At 35.3% G+C, this 25,014-nt stretch overlaps 1 protein-coding gene across 2 annotated transcripts; it reads right to left on the bottom strand.

The window, feature by feature from the left end:
- Window positions 1-3,954: 3,954 nt before the first annotated feature.
- Window positions 3,955-20,062, bottom strand: LOC121267447 (probable ADP-ribosylation factor GTPase-activating protein AGD14). Of its 2 annotated transcripts, XM_041171304.1 has the most exons (14): window positions 19,872-20,023; window positions 19,652-19,781; window positions 19,440-19,501; window positions 16,486-16,573; window positions 16,347-16,408; window positions 16,164-16,260; window positions 15,192-15,635; window positions 8,429-9,118; window positions 8,049-8,180; window positions 7,864-7,977; window positions 7,689-7,775; window positions 4,964-5,093; window positions 4,421-4,466; window positions 3,955-4,302 (listed from the first exon to the last, which is right to left on the bottom strand). In XM_041171304.1, the coding sequence occupies exons 2-14, from the start codon at window positions 19,745-19,747 to the stop codon at window positions 4,248-4,250; spliced, it is 2,103 nt and encodes a 700-aa protein (XP_041027238.1). In that variant the 5' UTR covers window positions 19,748-19,781; window positions 19,872-20,023; the 3' UTR covers window positions 3,955-4,247. The 2 variants fall into 2 exon arrangements, with proteins under 2 accessions (XP_041027238.1, XP_041027237.1); XM_041171303.1 differs by having other exon boundaries at window positions 19,652-20,062.
- Window positions 20,063-25,014: the final 4,952 nt, after the last annotated feature.

The raw sequence follows: 25,014 nt of genomic DNA, 5'->3' as shown, positions 1-25,014 counted from the left end.
AATTATGGAATGTATAAACAATATATTAATTAGAATATGATTATTAATTAACATATAATCGGTAGAACTAAAAATATGATAAAACTAAATTAGATAAAAATAAAAATATTAAATATTAAATTAATTATATTTTATTACTATATAAAAAGTAAATGGATAATTCAATATGGAAATATGTTTTAATGTAATATGCAAAATGCAAAACATGTAATATTAGCCAAAATTTGACTTTGCCTTTGCTAAATCCAATGAGAATGCTCTATGGTAACTAAAGAAACACAACTCGAGCAATCCAAATTTTCCCATTGTGACGCCCTCAACCTTTGCTTGGGATTGAACGGTGACTGAAGTATCGGGACATATAACACAAGACTACATACCCCTCGTACATGACAGTTAAGATGCAATACACCTATTGATATCTAACAGTATGAAGTATATCACACCGCAAAGTCCACTTAAGTAAAATAAATCAGACAAATATCATGGTATCAAAGCACATAAATCCTAAAGCAGAAATTTCATAGTAATCATCAAAAAACTTAATTATTCCAAAAGAGACTCCCAAAACGTGGGACCATTACATCAAGTGTCATCACAATAAGTCATTCATCAAAAGGGGCCTCATAACATAAGTCCATTAATGAGGCCAATCCTACTTGGCCTTGTCCTGATTCAAAATCATCCTTAGTTGTTCAAAAAGCTGCAACACCTCAGTGATGAATTGGTCGGTATGTTCCAACCTTTCCAAAATAGACGACTCCTAAAAGACCTCACGTCTCTCCGGAGACTCCTTAGACATCTGGATAGTTGGTCTCTTGAGTTCCTGTCACAAGTTCTATCACTCCGAGTAAGGGAATGGTAGTGAAAATTACGACAGTGAGAATTTGAGAATGTACATCATGACTTCCATAACACTTTTCTTTCATAAAACATATTTTCGTCATTTCATACTTGTTCATTTAATGTACTTGTGAGCTCGGATTCTTGATCATATATCATATCATAACTTGGAGCTTAAGGTCTTTCTATGACTTTTAACTAATAAATGGATACCTCACGGCTCCCCAATGAACCGTGTGTTCCCCGCTAGTTACTGCATCAACCATTGGCCACTTTGACCAAGGTGACTACATCTTACTTTTAATCATTCATATTACGACAATTCGCTTTTTCGCCTTCGCCGTAGGGCACCCATTAGCTTTAGGTGCAACCCTGCTTCGGTATCCTTTTCTTTTAGGAACCATTCAAGGTCCGCCGACTGTACTTTGTCGACCCAAGGGTTACCACTCCATCTTTAGACACTCTTGAGTGGATAGAGGAGTCCCACTCCCGCCCTAACATTTGGGGTCGTGACAAAAATTTTTTCAAAAAAAAAAAAAAAACTCCTTTTTCTTTTTGAAAGACTTCACAAATCCAATGCAAGTGATATGAACTATGAAACTTTGAACTTTCATGGGACACATGCAATGCCGAAACTTAATCATAACCATATAACAATCAATCATGCATATCCAAGTACATTTCACATTACGACTTGAAATTATTAGAACATGCAATCATGTTCTTTTTCATAAATTCTAAGACATTCAATCAACAAACAAAAGCAAACATTCACAACTTCACATATATCATACAATGGCCGAGACACATGAACACTAGCATGCATGAGAATTAATCTTATGCCTTTAAAACTTTAATCACGTCATACTAACCCTTCGTCCATGGTTATGGCCGAAACCTATTATTCCTGAAAATACATTCAATGAATCTCCAAGTATAGCTGAAACATATGAGTGAGCATACTTAGAAAAAAAAAACAAGCATTTCTTTGAGTTTAATCCTTTTAAAAGACTAGGTAATGCGACAATCTTCATGATCTTGTTAAGAATCATGCAACAATCCAAAACCCTAAATATGGCCATCCACTTCATATTCATGATATTAGATAACCATAATGAACGGTTTCAATCATAGGTTGATCACTCACACAAGGATCCGATTATATCACATAGAAGAATATCATCATATCAAGCATAATCATACAACCAAACAAGAAGTAAGTTCACATTGCATATACATAAAATATCAAGTACAAGTTAGAAGTTTACTTACAAAAATCCACAATCGATAAATAAGCAATCTAAAAATATATATAACAATCATTAGGATCGGTTATCCAAAACCCTAATCCGTGTGTGTGAGTGTTGTACTCCCGACATATTTCCAAGAAATAGTCTCCCAATGTTCGGACCTCCATTCCTCAAGTCCGAATCTTGCATAAAACAAGATCCTAGTTCAAAAAAATACTAAAGTCGTGGCCTTCCTTCCTCAAAACATCATTCTTACAAGCTTAAAGCAAATGGAGTTGAGTCTACAATCCTTTTAAGAGAAAAAACCCTAATCTAGCCAAGTGTGTGTATGGATATGCTCATGTGAGAAACTTCACAAGAACCGAAACTATAATCTTCTTGGTCGGGAGTGTGTGTGTTTAAGCATGTGTTCATGGTGAACTTTGTCAAGTCTAAAACTTGCTACCTTCGGCCGTGTCTGTAGTGTAAGGTAAAAGAGTGTTCTTGCTTCTTACCTTGCATGACTCCCTTCTTAGAAAGTATTCTCTAGCTTTGTTTGCACATAAATGTTGTTTGCAAGAAAGAGAGTAACGTGGGTGGTGTTTGGATAGTGAGAAAGTGATGAAAGGTAGAGAGAATTGTTGTAGCCGAAAGCTTTAGGAGAAATTCACCAAGTGACTAAAAATTTTAGGGTTTTCGACTCCTCTCCCTTTAGGCATAAGAGGCTTCTTGAACAAGTTAATCTTTCCTTGCATAGATGTCATTTGGCGCCTAACCCTTGAGCCTCTTCCCCTTTCCCATCATTGAATTGTGTTGGGAACACAAGGAAGCTTTTTGGACAAGTGGCACCTCCCTCTCAAAACTGAAACCTCCTTTCGCCATTTACCCTTCATCTTGTGTCCAGGTTCAATGAATCTTAAAGCAAAATGATCTTTCATCTAGCTAAGATCTTTCTCAATCTCCTACAAGTGTGCATGTGTGCCAAGTGGCACATGTGGAGTGTGTGTGTGTGTGTGGTGGCTAAAAAGCCCATCCCTTCCCAAGGAGATCTTTCTTTCACCAATATTTTGGACATTGTATGATTGGTCCAGGTGGGTGACAAAAATGCACAAACTCCCTTGCGCTAATTGTCCATCTCAAATGTCTTTCACAAGATTCTTCTAGAATCCTCATAGGCGTGTAGGCCTTCTCTTTCCAAACAATATTTTGCCATTTTCCAAAACAAGATTCTTCACCCTTTTATTTGCATGCATGACACATGGCAAAAGCAAACCATGTCCTTCTATGGTTGCTATGCATGCCCCCTTGGCTTTCTTCAAGTTCCTACTTTTCATGTCACTACATCTTCCTTCCAGGAACTCTCTCCCATAGTAACAAGTGTCACCACACAATCACCTTACAAGAAAGCATTCTTGCATGTATGACATATGACAAGAGGGAATCCATTCACGAGGGTAGGCGTGTACCCTAATTCCTATGGGCTCTAAAACCCCAATTTCACTACAAGGCCAAATTCCTCATGCACTTGGACCTCCTCGAGATCTCATATACCTTCTATTCCAACCTAATTTCTCAATAGGTCATTCGTCCTCTCTTTGTCCAAATTATCAATATATAATAAAATGCATAGAAAATTTAACAAAAATCTTAATCGTCACACCCACCCTATATTTCTCATTTATATTTATTGACTATTTCACACTGTCTAAATGCCCTGAGATGCTTGTACGAGTCCCAGCCTCACAGTTTATACTTCTTGAGTGATTATAAGACATACTGTTAGGAAGGGGCAAACGGGTAGAGTGGTGGGTTAATTGAACTCACTTGTTGTTGTGAGAAAGCGATTTTTGAACCTACAGCTCTAACGTTTTCTCCGACCAAAAGCCGAAATACACGCCTCAAGATATTTATGCAGCTAAATTTAACAATACAGTTAATTTGACTACAATGTTTAAATACAGAGAAGCCTGAACACTACAAGACCATCAAAGAATTTAGTGGGCCTTGCACATTGTTTAAAAGATACACAAGGTTTGACTTGTAAAAAGAATAAAAAGGTGAATAATTCCATGAAAGTGAATTATTCAAGCTCATAAAAAGACCAGATAAACTTCTTTCAAAAACTTCTACAAACTGATCATAATTAAAAATATTAATTCGCTAGAATAAATAATCCTATGCAAAAGGGTTTCCTCCAATCGAAGCAACAGGCCCCTGTGATGGGACATTCCTGCAACATAAACATCATTAAAACTTGGGAGGATAAATATGGTACACGGGATGACAAAGGTGACCAAGATAGAACGCGACCACCTGCACAATGCTAAGAGCAAAAGAAAACCACTTACGCTATTTGAGGGTTTGGTGCTTGCCCTGCCATATATGTTAAGCCACCTACAGAATCAAACCAAAAGTGGATCAGAATTTCAATGACAGATGTTCGGATAGATCTTCATTTTCTCCTATAGCCTCTTGGCACATGTTCATGTACGTGCATGAGAGAGAGAGAGAGAGAGAGAGAGAGAGAGAGAGAGAGAGAGAGAGAGAAGTGGAGAAATGAGTATTGATCCAGAAAGAACAGTGCAAAGTGGGATCGGTTAGGATAGAATACAGGTAACACTGATATCATCATATCATCCTACAACTTACGTACTTTTTTCATTTTTCTGTTAAATGTTTTGAGTTATACAATAGTGAATGAGGAACTTGGGGGAAAATTTCTCGATAGAGAGAGAGCTCTAGAGGGTTTGCGTTACTAGTGATGGAAATGAGCTCCAACCGAGATGCATCAAATTGTGGTGCAACTAACAAATAGAGCTCCAGCACTAACCATAGCAAAAAAAGAATGCTAAAAATAATATAAAGTTTCTCCAAGAGTTAATAAAATGCACCTTGTCCAGCATTTGAAATATATGAACTAACTGGATTTTGAGGGAACCATGGTTCAGATACACCACCATTAAAGGTGGATGGCAACTGGGAACCGGGTAGAGCAGCTTGCAAGGAGTTCATGTCCAAAAACTGCATAAGAAAAACATGAAAAATGGGGCATAATTATTGGTAAAATATCATGAGAATGAGGGCCTATTGTAAAAATCTGGCAACAGCACCTTGTAAAAACCAAACAAAGCTTTCCTTAGACAACCACAAATAGTTTTTCGTTCTTGAGAATGGTTTCCAATTTTTTATACCAACAACACAATTTGTCACCAGTTTCAAAACTCTTCAAGAAAACCCACACCTCCATATTAAAAAGGGAAAAAGAAAGTACAGGGAAGGAGCAAGCAAAGGCACTGGAAGTAGTTGTGCAATGGAGCTCCCTACCATCACAAAGACTCTGTTAGGGACCCCGGTCTTGTCCCTATCACTAAGGACCACGAGCTCGCCTTGGTGTGAATGATGACCGAGTGACCTTGCAAACTTGCTTAGTCTTTGGACAATAATGGCACGTATGATGGTGATGATGAGTTCCTAGGTTGATCTAAGGGATGAATAAAGGCGTTTGATGCAATGTGGAATGGCTTGAAGGTTGCCCTTGATGTTAGGGCCACTTGGATGATGATTAGAGTTGGTATGGTGAAGTGTAGCTAACGTTTTGTGTGGTGACTAAGGATGATTTCGAGATTGGGAAGAGATGGACTAGGGTTGGAGTCTTAGTTAAGATGCTAGGGTTTGGAATGATGTGGATAAGGGAGGCTAGGGTTTGGTGGCTAGGATTTGGCAGACTTTGGAGTTGGCACCCATTAATGTTAGGGTGGTTCGGTATTGGCAATAGGAGAAAGTGTTTGAATGAGTCTAGGGTTGCTCCTTGACTTTAGGGAGTGATTAAAGATAAGATGAGGAAGATTGGATTTGGATATGGTCAATGGATGAAGATGGATGGTGTTTGAATAAGTCTAGGGTTGTCCCTTGACTTTAGGGATTAGGAGATGAAAGATAGGATTTAAATATGGCAAGATAGGATTGGGATCTTTGGTTGACTTGAGTGATTGTAGAGATTTGAGGGATTGGATATGGTAGATGAGATGGAGTTTGAATGAGTCAAGGGTTGCTCCTTGACTTTAGGAATTGACAAGGATAGATAAAAAAAAATAGGATTTGGATTTGAATATGGTAAGATGATGGAATCTTTGGTTGACTAGGTCTATGGAAGGAGTTTAGAGATTTAAGGAATTGGAGGAGTGATTGGAGGGATTGAGTGATTCTAGGGAAGTTCCTAGAATCAAGGGATTGGCATGGGATAAGTCAACCTTCCTTAAATTAAGGAAGTTGCCAAAGAGGTCTCTTGATGGACGGCTAGGGTTTGTGTGAGTTGATGGAGACAAGACTCCTAAAAGGAATGAATTACCTTCTAGAGATTTGAGGTGGACGGCTAGGGTTTTATGGATGGAAGACTTTGGTGTAGCCGAATATGTAAGTGGAGTATATGGACTAGGGTTTTATGAATATGGAAAGATTTATGGGCAAGCCACTTATGGTAAGTATGACTCACGGCTAAGGCAAGTTGGATGATGGGAAGTGACAATTTCGGCTAGGTCAATGAATATGATGGATGAAGGGTAATTATGGAATGTGGCCAATTATGGAAGGTAGGGCAACACTAGAGTTGGTCGAGTAGTGTATGTGAGAAATATGGCTAGGGTTTTATGGAGGGGCGGAAATATATGGATAAACACATATGAACATTCAAGAACACAATGATGAACTTCACCACCAAGTCAAGAATGCACAAAGATGAATGGACTCAACAAAAGAATATGAAGACTCTTTTTGGTTTAAATGAATATTTAGATATGCAAAAAAGTGTAGATGAACAAGATGAAAAATAAGAACAATAAAGATAATGGATGAGAAATGGATGAACAAGATAAGCACTTCAACTATTGATCACGGATTGCACAATAGTTGAAATAAATCTCATAGATTGATAAACTTGAAAATAACAGAGATAACACAACTTAGATTCATGAATTACACCAAGTTGCAAAAACAAGATAAATTGAATCACACATATTCACGAATTGCAAGGTGATGATTCTCCTCTAGGGATTCACGAATTGCGCCCAAGTAGGCTAAATGCCTAGCACCGAAAAGGTGATCTCAAGAACAAGTCTACCCACTTAGGGAATTTGCCAAAAGTTCAAAAGATGTAAATTAAATGCCTAAGGGTCCTATTTATAGAGTTTACAAAGTGAAAACTCTAATTGGTCCCTTGATGAATAAAATAAATAAATAAATAAATAAAAATAAGTTATAGTGGTGTCGGGCCCATGGGGGTCCACGGCATTGGCCCTTGGTGGCCTAATCTTGGTTGTCCATGCATGCCTAGGACCATGTCCTAGAGCAGTTTTTGATTGGGTCTTAACAGAATCCCCTTCCACGGCGCTTGCCGGCAGGGAAGATCCCTCTATGCAATGGGGCAGGTCTCTCCCACCATGACGAAATAGAATTCTCTCAATTTCACTTGAAATGAGTAGTATCTATTTAGTGCAAAAATACTATCAAAAGCTATAGTACAAAAACACTCTGAAAACATTTTGAAGGATGGCTATGATACCCAAACAAGAAAACACTACTACGAAATAGTTGCCAACCAAATGAATTTTTATCGCATACCATATTGCTCTGTTCCATATCTGAATCGTTAGGAAGATCAAATGGGTTTGTGGATTTACGATCCATTGCATGTGATTGTGTCTCTCCCTGAGAAAATTCATAAATTACTCATAGAAAAATACTTAAACTGGCCAAGATCATGCACAAAAAGCTCAACCAACTGAAGTACACAAACCACTAGAGGAAGTGTAGGAGTATAAAATGGCCCCATGGCAACATGTGATGGCACACTAGGATCTGTGGACCCACCATGAGAGGCAGCTCTTTGAATCTCCTCTTTATTGGAGTCCTGCCAATCGAGTTTACAATTGAGCTGAAGACACTAACCAGTTTGACAGAAACTAGTTTTGATGTACAAACCTCTAATTCTCTTAAACCGAAATACTGATCAGCACTTGATGAAAGACTCTGAGTTTCTAGTTGTAGTTCACTACCTTGCTTATTGCCTTCCGAAGGAAGATGCCCATTAGTATCTTCAAAAGCCTTCCACCCCTGTTCAGAAACAAAAGATACAACGTGGGTTATACACCCAATTTACTGCATCCCAACTCCAAATTAGGGGAAAAAAATATAACATGCAATGTCAATGGAGACTAGCAGTATAATTTTCTTAAAACCAAATACACACCAAGTATTGCTAATTACCACTATTCCTACACGCCAAAAATACTTGAGGGTTGTTGTAGGGGAAGGGGGGGGGGGGGGGGGGGGGGCATAATTTAGACTATGGGAAAGCTTACCTGAGTGTTTGCTATAGTGGAAGCTTGAACATTGTGCAAATTATCATGCCATTGATTAGACATTGTCGAAGGTCCATAGACACTCTCAAACTGAAATGAGGGCCATTCCATGTTTGTAAATAAGGAGGAAAAAGGATCAAACTTTTCCAATGAACCCACATCACTAGAAGGAAGATGTTCAGTAGGATTTCCAGCATGTGTAATAGATGGAGTGGGCTTAGGTGTATCAAATGTTGCCCATCCTCCATTTTCAGGTACAGATAATTGTGGCTTTTCTTTATCAAAGGTTGTCACTGACTGCTGCTGAGAAATGCCCGCAAATAAATCCAAGGATGACAAAGGGAAAGTTTGTGGAGGTTGATATGCATTCACAGATGAAGCTGGAGATACCAGTGATGATTGAAATAAATCCAGAGATCGAGCTGATGATGCTGCGGGTGCTTGCAATGAATCAAAGGATGAAGCTGCAGAAGGCTCTGGTTCTGAGACAAGTGGTGTCTGAAAAAGATCCAAACTACCTGAATGTTGACTGTAAATAGATGATTGTGGAAAAGTAGAAACTTTATTCTCAAAGGTTACAGCAGATTGTTCTGGTTCTGAGACAACATCTGTTAAACCGCCCAAATTATATGAATTCCGAGACAGGGAGTTGCTGTCCATTGACCCAAAGCTACCCAAAGATGCAGTTCTCTAAATAAAGGAACAATTTAAGTCAGCTGATTGAAGAGGTGTGCATGATCAACATATAATAGAGATATGGCCAAAAAATTTAAACTAAGCAGATAGAGAAAAACCGTAGAATGGACATGCAAACCATAGCACTCAAGGAGTCATAATATTGTACCCACCACATCAATGAGATTTTTTCTTCTTTTTTTTTTTTTTTTTTTTTTTTTTTTTTTGTTTTTGCAAAAACAAACCTCACTGAAAAGTGCAAAAGACACAACTCAAGTACACATGATGTATGCAAGATAAAAACCAATCTAGAAGGAGAAGAAGATACAAGAAATGAAAATTATGTCCATAAAAATCTATAGCTGTACAAAGGAATAGAGCACTGAAAAGGAAAGTTATGAGTTCCTTCAGCGCCCATTCAGGGTCCTCAATTCTATTATCCGTTTCCCTTCAAATACACCAAATCAGGTAAGTAGGAACCATTTTCTACACAACTGCCTTTTTAGGGCTGCAACCTAAACCCTCTACAAGAGTCAAAAAGTCCACTATTTTTCACAGCACGATCCAAATCAAACCAACTGAACTAAAAAGGTCACTCCACATAGCACAATCAATCTCACAATGACCTAAGAGAATAGGTGTTAATCAAATTAAGTTAATTTTGACCCAGAAAAGCAAAAACTTTGATTCATTATCTACTTTTAGGTTCTAATGAATTCAAGTACGAAAGTCATATCCAAGAATATTAAAAGGCTAAATTTGCATAATCAAAATTTCATGTTTTATTTGCATGTTGATACACAGCTGCTGTTTGATATTTTTTGTTATTAAATGATTTCGTTTAAGTTTTCATTGTTATAATAAGCGAGTAGACAAAATTATCCACATTGTAACCATCAGTTCAAAGCAGAGTAGGAAAACTTTCCTAAAGCTGTAAGAGGTTCTAAACGACATGGCTGCCGCCCCTTGCTGCAGCAGGCTGCCTCACTTGGAAATACAAAAGCTTCCTAGAAATCCCAAGAAACCTCTCTGTCAAATATCTACAGGTTGGAAAGTTTCCCAAATTGAAAATGGGAAAGGAGGCTACTATGACGCACTATTCTAGAGCCCATAGAAGCCATTAGGGTTAGGCTATTTCTTGTAATCAAGTTGGCTACATTTGGGTAGTAAGAATACCTGAGAAGTGTTGAGAATGTTTGTGAATAGTTATGAGTAGAGATTAGAGTGGGTTTGTGGGTCCCATTGAGAGTATTTTGAGTTGTTTGGATGTATGAAGTATGTTGAATTGTTGACTTTTGGATAGATAGTTGAAAAAGGTGTGGGTCCCATCAATGATAGATTTTTTTTTTTTAATGATGATGAAATGATAATTTTATTTATATATAATAGTGATAAATATTTTAGTGATTTTATTTATTTTTTATATATAATAGTGATAAATATTTTAGTGATTTTATTTCTTTTTTTATATATAATAGTGATAAATATTATAGTGATTTTATTTATTATTTTTTTTATTTCCTCTCTCTCTCTCTCTCCTCTGGCCCGATTCTCCCCCATGCCCGATTCTCCTTCAGCCTAGCCTAACGCCGCCGTGCGCCGCCCAGCCTCACCGCCACTACCAGCGACTCCCCCTCACTCCGGCGACCAAGCCAGCCACCATCGATCTCCCCCACGCGCAGCTCTCTCTCTCCCCTGCGGTAACCCAACCGAAATGGATTTCACTCATTTTCTCTCCACTTGCGCCGCCATACGCAGACACCCAGGCTCCCCGCCACCACCAGCGACTCCCCCTCACGCCGGCGACCAAGCCAGCTACCATCGATCTCCCCCACGCATAGCTCTCTCTTTCCCCTGCGGTAACCCAACCGAAATGGATTTCACCCATTTCTGTCAATTTGTGCCGCCGTACGCGGCCACCCAGGCCACCGCACCTCCACCACCTCACACCGGCAACCACCTCTCGCAGACCTAGCCACCATGAGCCTCCCTCTCCCTCTCCATCGCACACTGGCATTCACACTCGACACAGACTCTCGGCTCAGAGTAGTTGAAAACTACTTCAAACTCATTTGGATGGAAATAGTGTACGAGAGTTTCTCAGAGTATCTGAGTTGTTGGACACCCAAACGTAGTTAGGCCTCGTTTGGATAAAGAGATGCTTCCATCTCATCCCATCTCATCTCACTCATCTCATCTCACTCATTTCATCTCATCTCAATATCTAAACACCACAAAACAAACACTTTTCAATTTTAAATCTTTAAATTTTTCATCTAATCATTACTAATTATTACAACTTTTCCAAACTTCTAAACAAAACACAAAATAATTCAACTTTTTCAAATCCAAAAACAAAAATAAGATTAAAAATAATATTCTAACAATATTTTAACTTTATAATATTTTTATTCAACTTTTTCACTCCTTTCCCAAAATCCCATAAAACATTTTCACTCAAACCATTTCTAACTCATCTCATCTCAACTCAAATATCTCACTACAATTCACAAACCATCTCAACTCACTATCCAAACCAGGCCTAAATGGTCATTCCAGTGGAAATTAGACACTCACTTGCTGTCCAAGTCATAATCAAGACCTTTGGCTAAATATTTCGATAGTACTTTTTTTGACATATAGAGTTTCTTATTAATAAACCTAAGAAAAGTTCCCTTTGTGTTTTCCCTAATCCCATATCCCAAAAGCTTTTGAATCATGAAGTTCTTGCATTAAAATTATGCTGCAGCCTACAGGAGAAAAAACTTCAAATCCTGAACACTCATCTATTCATTAATCAAAAATAGTTGCTTGCCTCCCTTTTTGTTGCAGTCCAGATTTGACGCCCTTAATTGAGTCCCTAACCTGATACTTCTCATTGCTGCCACCACTTTTTGTTGAGCAAAACCAAAATCTCTCACTTTTCAATGAGAGAAATCCCTTATTCCTATATGGTAGTGAAATCAGTACAACCAAACTTGTTTTCTTCCGTTTTTAAACTCCTATAGAACTTTGTTACTGAGCCTTAAGAGGAATTTAGAGGCAGCAAACCATAGAACTAGTTTAGGATAAGATTCCTTCAAAAAACCCAAGATTCCTCCACACTCTGAACCCACAACCAGACCTAACTTTGAGGCTATACAGTGACCATGAAGCCAGATCTGACAAGCTATGAAAGATGACATTGTAGAGAATTTAAGCCTCATGAACCCCTAATAAGTTTGGGCTGGAACTTCCTAGACTAAGTGCCATTATCACTCGGGTTAGGGATTGATTCATAGGCTGAATGCTAGAAGTCCTTAGGCCCATGACAGAAACTTGAAAGCCGTGTTTGAGGACTTAATGACCATAGAAAGAACAAAGAACGAGTAGGGTTGTGTTGACAAAGCAAAAGCATAAAAAAGTCATATTACGAATTGCATGTTAAGCAAGTCAACTACGCATGTGATAGTGGGCTCATCCATCAGAAAGAGTTGTTTCCGGAAAACCTAAGTAAGGGACCAGGATCTATGAAAAACTTGTGAACTACGAAAAAAATAGCAGTAATGATTGTTTTTATTTTTCCCTAGATTCCAAAAGGATTGATATGGTACAAGCTAAGGAAACAAAGTGGTAGGATCATGCCTTTTATGAGTATTGTAAGATGGTACATACTTGAAAAGTGTTGTTCAAGCTACATATTGTTAGCCTTTTCATGTAAGCCCCTTTATGCACTTATGATATGATACATTATGCAAGTAAAGTTCTGCAAAGGCCTTAACATGATGCATATGCTGTTAATTATTTCATGGTTAGCCTAATGTAATGAAGACCATGCAAATGTTATAGCTTATGATATGGAAATTATGTAGAAACGAAATGATGAACGAATGCATGTCATGAATGTTTATATGTTGGCCATATGATGATGTTTGTTACCAATGCAAAACTATGGGTGGGTGCGGCGCCCTCCACACTGAAGGATGTTGAGAAGGGCAGTCCACCTAGGATGAATACATCCAACATTTTATTTTTTCTGTGACATGATATGCAAAGATATGCATCTCAAAACTGCAGTAGCAGTCCATTTAAATGGAAAAGCCAGATCAAGCCAACTAAATCCACTTCTTTGTAAAAAAATAGGATTCATATGCTGAATACATGTGATTATCCAATTGCATATAGTCATAAAAGAAAGTAAAATAAGTGTCCTCACATACAATCTCTCTATCTATTCCAATATTTGTCCCTACAATTCCAATTGTAAGTTGTATTCCAGACAAAGTTCTGACATACACAAATATGCATGCACACACATTACATTCAATAAAAGTAGTGTATGATCCCAATATTAAGACTAGACACCTAGAGTTCAGTTTCCTGTGACTAGTGACCAAAAGAACTGCATGTAATGTATGTGCATGCATATTTGTGTATGCCTGTGTTTTTCATCTGCCCAAAGACAAACACGTTGAAGAGCAGCAATGTGTGCAAACAACAAAACAACAGACTTTAAGTGCCTCATAGTTCTCTCACAAGTAAGTGTCTGTGTCCAGGCACAAATGTGGCCCCCCTCAGAGCACTCTCATTGGATTAGCTAAAGTTAAAGTACATTTTTTATGAATGTAAGATGAATTTAGCTTTTAGCTATTCCATTCACATAAGTCTCCACATTTGAATAGCCATTTTTTTATTATATGACAATAAAATAATAAAAGATGAATTTGGCTTTAGCTATTCACATTAAATCTCTACATTGGATTATCCATTTATTCATGAGTAACTAATAATTTCAAAAACATTTTAATTTTTTTACTTATGAAATTATTTTATTTTATCATATTTTACTATTCATAATATTATATATTAATTAGTAATCATATTCTAATTAAAATATGGATTAAAAATAGAAACTAGAAAGACGTTGATGGAGACCTCGGGAGAGAGAAACAAATGATATAACATGGATTTGATGAATAAACAGTGTCTTTCAAATTTAAAAATTACTTTAGAAGTTACTGCAGCTATATTCCAAATATCTATTCCAATGTGATACATTTTATGGTTCAATAGCTAAATTCTCATTGGATTTAGCTTTAAGCTAATCCAATGAGAGTGCTCTCAGTTTATTTCAGTTTTTTTATTTTTGGGGAAGGCAGAAGCAATGGTAAATTGTACCCTCTGACAAGGCAAAGCATAAGACTCAACGCATAAAGTATAAATCTTTTGGTTTCTTATTTGCGGTTTATTATTTGTGCATATGGTACTTCAAAAAAAATCTGTATATGGAGAAAAAAAAGAACAAAGAAACTAAACTGCAAGCTGCAAGGTAGTTTGGTTCCCAATACCACATTGTGGACGCATGTCAACACATATGAAGTATTACAGTAGGTAAAAGCATAATGCAACAAAATAGCTTATATGTTCCAAGCATGACTTAAGGTGAAACTAGAGGCAACTCATATCACAACATGCAGGGAATAAGCCTCCTGCTTTGTATTTCCCTACTTATATACAAAAACTAATCGGAAAGTTTTTTGTTTTTTTTTTTTTTTTAACATTACCCTAGTAAACCATAAAGCATATTCAAATGGCATCAGAGATTAGAGAATACAAATGTGGGAAAAGAGAAACCACATAAACTGTAAAATTGGTTTGATAACGGAAAATAGTAGTAGAGCTGGAATAACAGTTCGGTGGAAACTGTGTCCTTATCCATGTCTGTATGCAAAGCATTGGAGGTAGCATGTGCCGCAAGGCACATACATATTTGATGAATACAAGTATATATTCCTTCATGCATGCAAGTATGCATCTGCCATACATCTAAAGCTCAATTGGAATGTTTTGTGATGTTATTAGCTTTCATTCTTTATTATGTAGGATAAGATATGGAGGTTAATATGTTAGGTGGCAGATCACCATTCTATGGAGAATGGTGAACAGCTACTCAAGACACACCAAAACCATTTTACAACCATAAGACAAAGCTCCGATAATATTTGATACTTTCCTTAAAAGGAATGAAAAACTTCAAAGCCAAATAAATCATTCAAAAACACTCATTTTGTTTTGTCAATTACACAAGCAAGTGTACAAGAAACATAACCTGTGCGTGTGGAATTCCATCAGCGTCTCTCTTGGCATTTGCCTCAAAAGATGTATTTTTCTCTTGAAACCAAACTTCACTTAAACTCCTCAAAGGCTGAACGGGTGGGCTGCTAAATCCAACATCCTTTTGAAAATTAGGAGACTCTGAAGTAGATCTGAATGGATCACCTGCACTAGACACAGAGTAGTCCGAAACTCTGGAAATGGAGCCCTCATTTGCAAACCTATCCTCGGAGACTTTATCACTTAAGCGACCAGGACTGTAGATAAAATTAGACATCTTCCCTTCATAGCGGCCTCGATCTGACCCTGGCTTCCTGGTCAGGGCAGCAGCTTGCTTTCCATACCGTCGGTCTTCGTATTGATAATCATAAGGCGGACTCTGAGAATAAGAATGATATGAACTGGCCCGTCTCGTGTCCCCTTCATTGAGTCTCGTGCTCTGTCAAATTCAATAATAACTAACGTATGCAAAGTTTGTATACAAGCTTAAGTGAGATAATTTACAACAGAAGATAGAGCCTGCTTTATTCTATTTCTGAGAATGAGTTTTGAAAACTTTCAAAAAGCTTAGGAAATGAGTAAAAATATATGATAATTCACTGTTATCAGTGTTACATTTATCTTCAACAGAAACAGAGAAGGCCCAACAGTTTTTTTTTTTTTTTTTTTTTTGGGGGGGGGGGGGGGGGGGGGGGGGGGGTGAAAGCAGAGTGGGCCGGGGCGGTAAGAAAAAACATCTATTTGGACCCTCTTCAGAAATTAGTCGTTTAAGAAAATACTTCTCAAAAAGAAACTACCAAATGAGTCAACTCCCATTTCATTTTGTCCATTTCTTCCGAAACACAACCAAAAGATACCATAAATTTATTTGAGACACATTTATCAAAAACTTTTTTGAGATCCCAAAACAGTATCAAATGTTCTTCATAATGTAATCAGTGAAAATTTTGGTTCAAGGATATATTACCTGCATATCTCTTGGAGGTTTGTCAGAGGTCTTTCCTCCAGCATAACTTCTATCCTCATACACATTCTTTATAAACTCCCGTATTTTATCAACATTACTGCAAAAGAGAAGAATTGCTACAAAACATTACATATTTGATACACTTATAACTAAAACCTTAATTATAATTTGCATATCATGCACCTGTTGTCAGGCAATCGCTGCATTTGAAGGTCCCAATCCTTCAGATATGTTTCCCTTGCACGCTGAAAAGAGTGAATGGACCATCAGCATGGGAAAAGCAAACCCACTGTGGCCAAAGAGAGAAAATTCACACTTGTACCTGGTTACCACCGTTTTGAAGTGCTTCAACTTCTTGAGAAGTAAACTTCGCCATGGAGACAGACTTCACTCGATGAGTAAATTCACGACTGTATGGAAAAAAAACATAAATGGATACATTCATAAAACACTGAAAATCAAAATATATCAGATGTTTGGTAGGCCAAGTTTGAACAAAACCACCAAAGCAACAAAAAAGTTCCATTGAATAGGGAGAGAAATAGAAGGACTAAATGGCAGATAAAAACACAAATACATTTTTTTTAGAAGTTAGAAGATAAAAACACAAATACATGGTCCAAAAAGAAGCATGATATACAGAGGGATGCATTGTACGAAATTATTCAACATTTCACCCTATGTCTATTATTGATTCATACATTTACTTATAAAAAATAATTAGTAATCCATACCTACCAACACCCACTAATAGCATAACAGAGAGATTAAAGGTTCTCTTTTGCGGCAATCCAATAACTTTCAACCATAAATATAGGACAAGTCAGACTTAAGTATGACTTTTAAGACATAATAAAGACATAATACACTTAGGATAGTGTTGGTATACGTGATACCCCATATGATAAGAAAATGGGTAGGTGGTGTATAGGATCCCACATTGCTTGAGAAGGAAAAATTATTGTTCTTTATAAGGTTCCAATAGAACTCCAATTGTATCATTGACTAATCTTTTTGGAATATAGGTAATGTGGTTTGGATCTTCCATTGGGGCGTTTTAAATGGTATCAAAGCCTATCCCAACTAGAAATGTAGGACTTGAGCCGTGTCACCTACGATGGATTGGCCTGAAGAGGACATAGGGAATTTAAGGGGAGGAGATTGTGATACCCCAAATGATAAGGATAAGGGTAAGTGGTGTATAGGATTCCACATTACTTGGAAAGAAGAAGTTCTTGCTCTTTATAAGGTTCCAATGGAGCTCCAATTGTATTATTGACTAGTCATTTTGGAGTATAGGTCATGTGGTTTGGGTCTTCTATTAGGGCATTACAATATAAAAAAGCTTGATTCTTAAAACAATGTGATTATTCAAAACAGACAATTTATGAGGGAGAGGGAACATAAGTCTTGTCAATAGACTTTTCTGTTTCTCACATTAGTAAGTTTTAACTCTTCTTAGAAAAGAAATTAAATGGTGGCTTAAAAGGCATATCACAGCTAAAAGAAAAGATCTACAAGCACACTTAACTTGTTTTGATGTATGTAGGCATCAAACATCCCCCCAAATACATGACATGATCAAATGGAAGAAATAATGATCCATTATATTCCCTTCTAATGATCCCTTAACATATTCCTTTAAAATAATGATCCTTGTGGGATGAACTTTTCAACAGGGTGGGGATGGCATGGGTAATGTCGGGGAAGGTGGTTGGTCTTCTCCCAGTTGGAGGAGTCTTTATGGTGTTCAGCAAATTGCAGCAATTTGGAAGATGGTCCCCATATGCCTCTCATGTGTATTTGAAAGGAATGGAATGACTAGACATTTGAAGATAAAGAACGTTTGATGGTGGAGCATAGTAGCCTTTTTTTCAAGACATTATTTCTTTGGACAATGGCTATAGATTTCAATGGTCTTAAAATTCATGAGTTCCTTCCATCTATTTCTTCCCCTTCTTCCTAACTAGGTGTGAGACTCTTATAAACATCCTGTGTTCTTGGGCTTTTGCCTAGTTTGCCATCACTAAGTTTTTACTTATAAAAAACATAATATCCTAGCCACCTTACGTTGGACTAAAAGATGATCCACAGATTCCTCATCTCTCTTGCACATAAAACATAATCCTTTCACCATAACATATTTCTTCCTCAAGTATCCAAACTAAGGATCTAACCTAGTGCAGCTGTTCAATCATAGAAAGCCGCTTTCAAGGAAGCCTTGCTCCTCTAAATAGCATTCCAGGGATAAGTAATGTTGTCGTGGGGAGTAACACGATAGATTTGAATAGTGAGATGAGAATTTTTGGTTTTACAAAAAAGTTTAAAATATAATTTTTTAATATTATTATTGTTTTGGGATTTGAAAAAATTGAATTGTTTATTATATTTTGTGTAGAAATTTAAAAAAATTGTAATGATGAGATGAGATGAGATGAGAATTTTGTGTCTCATCTCACTTGCCAAACCTATCCAAATCATATGTATGATCTCATTACACGAGAATTGATTTCTGAATGGAAAGGCACATATAGGACATTGTCTTGAATATACTAACAATTTGAGATTCAATAAAATCAGATCATGGAAAAAAATAACGTGTAAATGTTATTCAGACAAAACATCAAATGGAAGAACCAGTATCCTTATTAGCAAAAATATTTAATGGCAAACTTCTTTAGCTCTATTAAAATTTAAGACTGTCGAGTATCCCCCTCAAAACATATAAAAATAACAAAACAAAAGAAGTAACATAAAATGATCTTGGAGCAGTTGTAGTAATTACTAGTTTAAAAAATAAAAAATAGGAACTACAATATTTATCATCGGGGTTGCACAATGTGTTGTACCAAAATCACCCAAAATCACACTCAAATACAAGATAGAGACAATATGTAAGTGGTTCGGCAATTTGCCTACATCCACTGTAGCGGAAACAGTAGATTTCAAAGTGTTTGTATAAAATATACAAACTTCAACAAGATTATCTCTATCTCTACAAATGGCCCTTTTCTATGTATTTTCCATAGACACTGTTTCGTTTACAAGATGATCTCCTTTTATAGGAGAAGCTTCAAGAGACAAACAGACAATTAAAGGGCTGTTAGAGACAAGCTTGATATTTTGAAGACAAACTTGATATTTGGAGCAGCTATCTAAGACTGTTGAGGAGCTACTGATCACACTTGGATTGATATTTAACACAATGAACACTGAAATGAAACAAAAAAATAACAAAAAATACAAAACTTCTTATAGAAAAAGAAAAGCACTCACTGTATCCCACTGCAAGTCGTACAGACGAAACTCCAAAAATTCGTACAAACATATTGAGGACCCTGCAGAAAACAAATAGGGACGACTAACTGAGAATCGATAGCAACACCAACGAATGGAATCTTGAAGGGGAAAAACCTTTAAAAAGGCACATAAGAATAACAACTGAAGAACTGAAATGAAGGAAACTCATGTCGTGAGAGAACATTTACCAAGCTGTTGCAGTTGATACATCTCCGATTGGGCGGGAGCTTCATGAGACCGCGTATAATCCTCTCATTTCGCTCTTCTTCCCTTTTGCTTCCCATTTCAAAGCAGTCCAGTAGCTATCGGAATCGAATCCTAGATAGAGAAATTTTCTTCTTTCAGACACGGAGCAAGAATCGACGAGCTTGAGCAAAATATATAGGGCTCCTGTACAGAATTCCGTACCGTAAATAGATGGTCTTCGAGACGAGGAATCTAGGGTTTGGGAGTGACTTTTGAATTGACAATCATCGATTGCTGTTTTTCTCTTTTTCTAATAATGGAGTCTGGGCAGAGAAAAGTCCTTCCAAGGAAAATGAGGCGATTAGCCAAAGTCCACACTCCATGCTAGTGAAAATAGCAGTGACTTTAGACGTGTCTCCGTTGAATCGAAGAAATCTATATCTTTTTTTTTAAACAACAAGGTCTCGTTTATTTTTAAAAAATATCTCATCTTATCTCATCTTATTTTATTATTATAATTTTTTTAAATTTTTACATAAAATAAAATAAACAATTCAACTTTTTCAAGTTCTAAAATAAAAATAATATTAAAAAATATATTTTAATAATATTTTATTCAACTTTTTAACTTTAATCTCATCTCATTTCTGAAAACAAATGAGCCCTAAATCTATATAATTATTTTCTTCAATTGATCGAGTGTGTACTTGTATTCAATGATACATAGTAATAATCTTTTATGAGAAATGATCAACTTGTTAAATATGCGTGGGTTTATTTCAATCAATGTTTTAAGTTTTGTTCCGGTTTAACTATTGAACAGAATATTTTGATATTAATTCGCTTCGAGATTCAATAAATATATATATATATATATATATATATATATATATATATATATATATATTAGCGGTGAGTGACGTGCAATGCATGTTTTCCTAATTACTAATATTCACAAAATGTAAAATAATATATTTTTTTAAATAAAATTAATTAGTCAATAATTTAATGTACAGAAGTAGAAAAATAAATTTTAACAAGCATCATAATGATAACAAAATGTTACAATAATATGAATAATATAAAAATTAAAAGATTTTGGATATTCTAGCAATAGTTTTCTTAACAAAATATATAAATTGTAGAATTTAACCACACTACTCAATGACTCAATGAGCACTAAAAAAATTATTTTATCTAAATGATTTTAGTTAATTAAGAATATTATGAGATTTAAATTATAGTAAAAACTCTAATTATTTATATAATTTTATTCTCTTAAAAATATTTAACAAAACTCTATTTTTTATTTAATGATAAACGATTAGTATTTTATAAATTAAAGTTAAATTTATATTTTAATTATCTATTTTAAGTTTGTTTATTTTTAATGTTTTAATCTCTACTGTTGGATCAATTCTGGAGATTCAAGATGTAGGGTTGAGATTAAGGCAGGTTTGGGGGGTGGGCCAGATGAGACACAAAATTCTCATCTCATCTCATCTCATCATTACATTTTTTTCAAATCTTCATACAAAATATAATAAACAATTTAACTTTTTCAAATCTCAATTCATTTTTTTCAAATTCCAAAACAATAATAATATTAAAATACAATATTTTAAATTCTCAAACAAAACACAAAATTCTCATCCCACCCCCCAAACTTGCCCTTAAAGTTTCAAATCTTAATTTTTTCAATAACTGTTAATTACTGTTAGCTTTTAATGTAAACAGTAATTCTTGAACAGTAATTACTGTTTATTACTGGCTTTTAACGCGAACAGTAATTACTATTCAATACACTTGTTTTACCGTGAACAGTAATCACTGTTTATTACACTTTAATGTGAACAGTAATCAGTGTTTATTACTGTTCATGTTATAGACACATTTAAGTTAAAGGTGATATATATAAACCGGTAATTAATAAAATAAATATATATATATATATAAAAGAATTGACAATTTATAAAATGAATCTAAGTTGAGAAAATTAAAAAAACAGAGATATATATATATATATATTGGATTGGGAAAAAAAAAGAGATATTAGTATTAAAAGATAATATTAAAAAAATCACAAATTTGAGTTCAGACGTAAAAAACAAAGAAAACAAATAAAAGATCGTAAGAAACTAGAAAAATAATGATATTTAAAAGGGGAATGAGAGGACAGATTTAAAATTATAAAAAAATTAAAATTATATAAATATATTTTATATTTTAGAATTAATTAACTACCATCTAGATTTAAAATTTACAAAAATGTCATTTAAATTTAAAAAAATTACAAAACTAAAACAATTTGGAACGGAATAGGGCCCAAAATGTCAATTTCAATCGTAATGGCCAGAATTTGACCAAAATTGCTGGAACAAACCGGAATTTGAAACGAAACGAAATAAGGAGGTATAATGTACTCAGTACTATATCGAAATGAAACATTCTGACCAGAATGATCGGAACAGAAAGTGATGCCCGAACCTCTAATTGGGATGGAATGGAGATTTAGAATATTGGGACATGCAATACGTAGTTACATACTCCGTTCATGACAAATAATATGCAATGCATCTTAGTATGCAATTACAGTATGCAATAATCGCAACGAAAAAATGGTGACTTCTAAAGAACCTTGCACCGGAATGAACTAAACATCTCAATAGTCAAATTAAGCATAGATAGTGTCTTATCTAAAGAGGTCCAAATAGTAAAACATAAGTTCAAACATAACTTGGGAGATAAAATCTCCTTATTACAAACAACTTCATCGGAGTTCCATAAAAAGGTAAATGGAATGAGATGAGATAAAAATTTTATGAATAGTAGTGAGATAGTTTGACTTAAGTATTTATTGAGTTTTGAGAAATGAGAGAGAAAAAGTTAAATAAAAAATATTATAAAATAAAAATACTGTTAGAATATTATTTTTAATATTATTTTTGTTATGTAATTTGAAAAAATTGAATTGTTTTTTGTTTGAAAATTTTAGAAAAATTGTAATGATTAGTTTAAAAGTTTTTGTATTTGAATGATATTTAGGAAGGAAATTAGATAATATGATATGAGTTAGGATGAGATAGAAATTGTTTCCAAATATTCCCTAATACGCTCATGTAATAGGGTAAGGTAATAGGGTGGCAGATTGATTAGCCAAGGAAATGGCATCTAATGGATTGGCTTTTTCTAATAATTATAATATGTCTCGGATTCTTTGAGACCTGATTCATTTGGATTCTTTGAACCTTCCCTCTTTACGATGCTAGGTCTGGTTTCTTTGTGGTGGTTGTTCTTTGTCCTTTTGTGTCCATAGGCCTGTTATAGTTTATTGTTGTCTTGTTGTGGTTTTTTGGGGTTACCCATAGATCTTGTCTTGTTACCACAATATTCATCCGCCATAAGTAAGGACTCTTTCTAATAAATATGGGAGGGGTCACTATTGGACATGTGACCTTCCGCTCTTTTTTTAAAAAAATACGCTCATGTGAACATGATCATCTCTAAGAACATTACTATTAAATCCATATTTTGGTTTGGTTTGGGGTCAAGGTCGTTTTCAATTATTTGAAACCAAGTAGTGGAGTTCATCACCATCCTATTCGTCAAAAGTCGGCCCTAACACAACTTTTACCATTTTGGAGGAATGGTAATGGGATTACCATTGTGATATTCCTTGAAATATCAATAAGTTAAACAACCAACTTGTATAAAAATAAGATAAATATGACTACTGATAAACATGAGATGCATGTATGATATGTAGAAAAAATGTATTTGTCTTCCATCCAAATTCATCAACATCTTTTAGAAAACTTTGATACACATTTTCTTACAGGGAACATTTCATATTTCATTTTTTCAAAACATACCATTTATTATTTATTAAAGACATTATTAACATATAAAATCACAGTTCCCCATTTTGCATTGTGAATACCTATTGGTGACTATAGCACAACTTAGGTTGATACTATGTCTTCAGAGTTGTGCAGATATAATATTCAATGCATTGATCATAAACATTTCATAACAATATACACTCATCAACGTTAGATGCCACAAACAACTTCGCCTTGGAATCCTTTAAAGAGGAATCAAATCAAAGTTCATTGACTGTTTTTCGTCAATCCATAGATTACCATTCCATTTTTAATCATTCCAGAGTGGATAGAGAAATTTTACTAGAATATTCCCCCATCCTAACTTTGGGTTGTGACAAAAATATTTTTGATATGAACCTGCGTGAATGAAATCTCTTGAATCTACAATCAATTTGAAAACTCCCCAAGAAAGCCAAATTCAAGTCAATGGATGGAAAACCTAGACCCGATAAGAACTCGTTTCAAGAATCTAGATTATATCAAAATCTAGACCCGTTGAAGAACCCGTCTCAAGAACCTAGATTACAAAGGAGGAACGCCACAAAGGTTGTGATTTACCTTTGATAAGTTCAAGAGTTCAATCAAGAACAAGAGGAGAAAACTCAACTCACAAATAAAATTCAATATTGTCTAACCTTCAAATGAGGTTTAATGAGTATTTAAACTAAACCTAATTAAAACCCTAGCCAAAATAAAGCCGCTTTTATCCAAAATGCCCCTGATGAACAGTGTTGCGGCTATAGTAACGCTACAGTACCTTTTGAAACCCTAGTTCCTAAAAAGTAACTTTCCAAATAAGCCATTAGCCAAAATACAAGACCTTCTCGAAAACCCTAGTTCATTAAAAATAAAACGTGTGGGCCAAGCATCTTCAAGCCCACTTATTCTAAACTAATAAAATAAATCATTTAACCAAATTGGAAGCCTCCAATAACAATAGGCCTTGTCTCTAAGTCATGTCTTCCACAACTTGAATCAAGTGGATCAAAGCTGGTTCTTCTTCTTTCAAGCCCATCTTGAGTGTTGGGCTCTTGCTAGCTTCATTCCACGTGGATTGCACCAATCTGTGTATTACTTTCCTAATTTTCTTGACCCTTGATCTTGTAATTGTCCCATCTGAAACTTGCAAATGATCTTTAAGAGTAAGGCCACCTTGGTTCCTATCAATTTTCATGCTATACTCATGACAAAAATACATTTCATGACATGTGATTATTTCATAAAATATAGTATGTTTCATGCAAAAATGACATTTTTATGTAACATGCTAAAATAGTGCAAAATTTTCAAGTCATGTATACAAGTAACCAAATGCTCAATGATGTATTATATAACATTTCATGATCAAAATAACATTTATAATATAAATGTGGTGTTTATACATGAATATCATAATATGACTTTTAAATTATATTGTACTTACGTTTAAATTAGTTTTGAATATCAATATGACTTTTCATTGGTCATTTCTTTGTTTTTTT

This window comes from Juglans microcarpa x Juglans regia, chromosome 5S (assembly GCF_004785595.1).
Source record: "Juglans microcarpa x Juglans regia isolate MS1-56 chromosome 5S, Jm3101_v1.0, whole genome shotgun sequence".
NCBI classification, from domain to species: domain Eukaryota; kingdom Viridiplantae; phylum Streptophyta; class Magnoliopsida; order Fagales; family Juglandaceae; genus Juglans; species Juglans microcarpa x Juglans regia.
Note: the sequence above shows the minus strand (reverse complement) of the source record. Positions and strands in the feature narration are given on the sequence as shown.

Excerpts from the sequence above, each read along its gene's own strand:
- LOC121267447 (XM_041171303.1), bottom strand. The coding sequence starts at position 19,747 with ATGGGAAGCAAAAGGGAAGAAGAGCGAAATGAGAGGATTATACGCGGT. Across the intron at positions 8,181-8,428 it reads CCACTATAGCAAACACTCAG|GGGTGGAAGGCTTTTGAAGA; the intron begins GTAAGCTTTCCC and ends GTTTCTGAACAG. Across the intron at positions 7,978-8,048 it reads TCGGTTTAAGAGAATTAGAG|GACTCCAATAAAGAGGAGAT; the intron begins GTTTGTACATCA and ends CTCGATTGGCAG.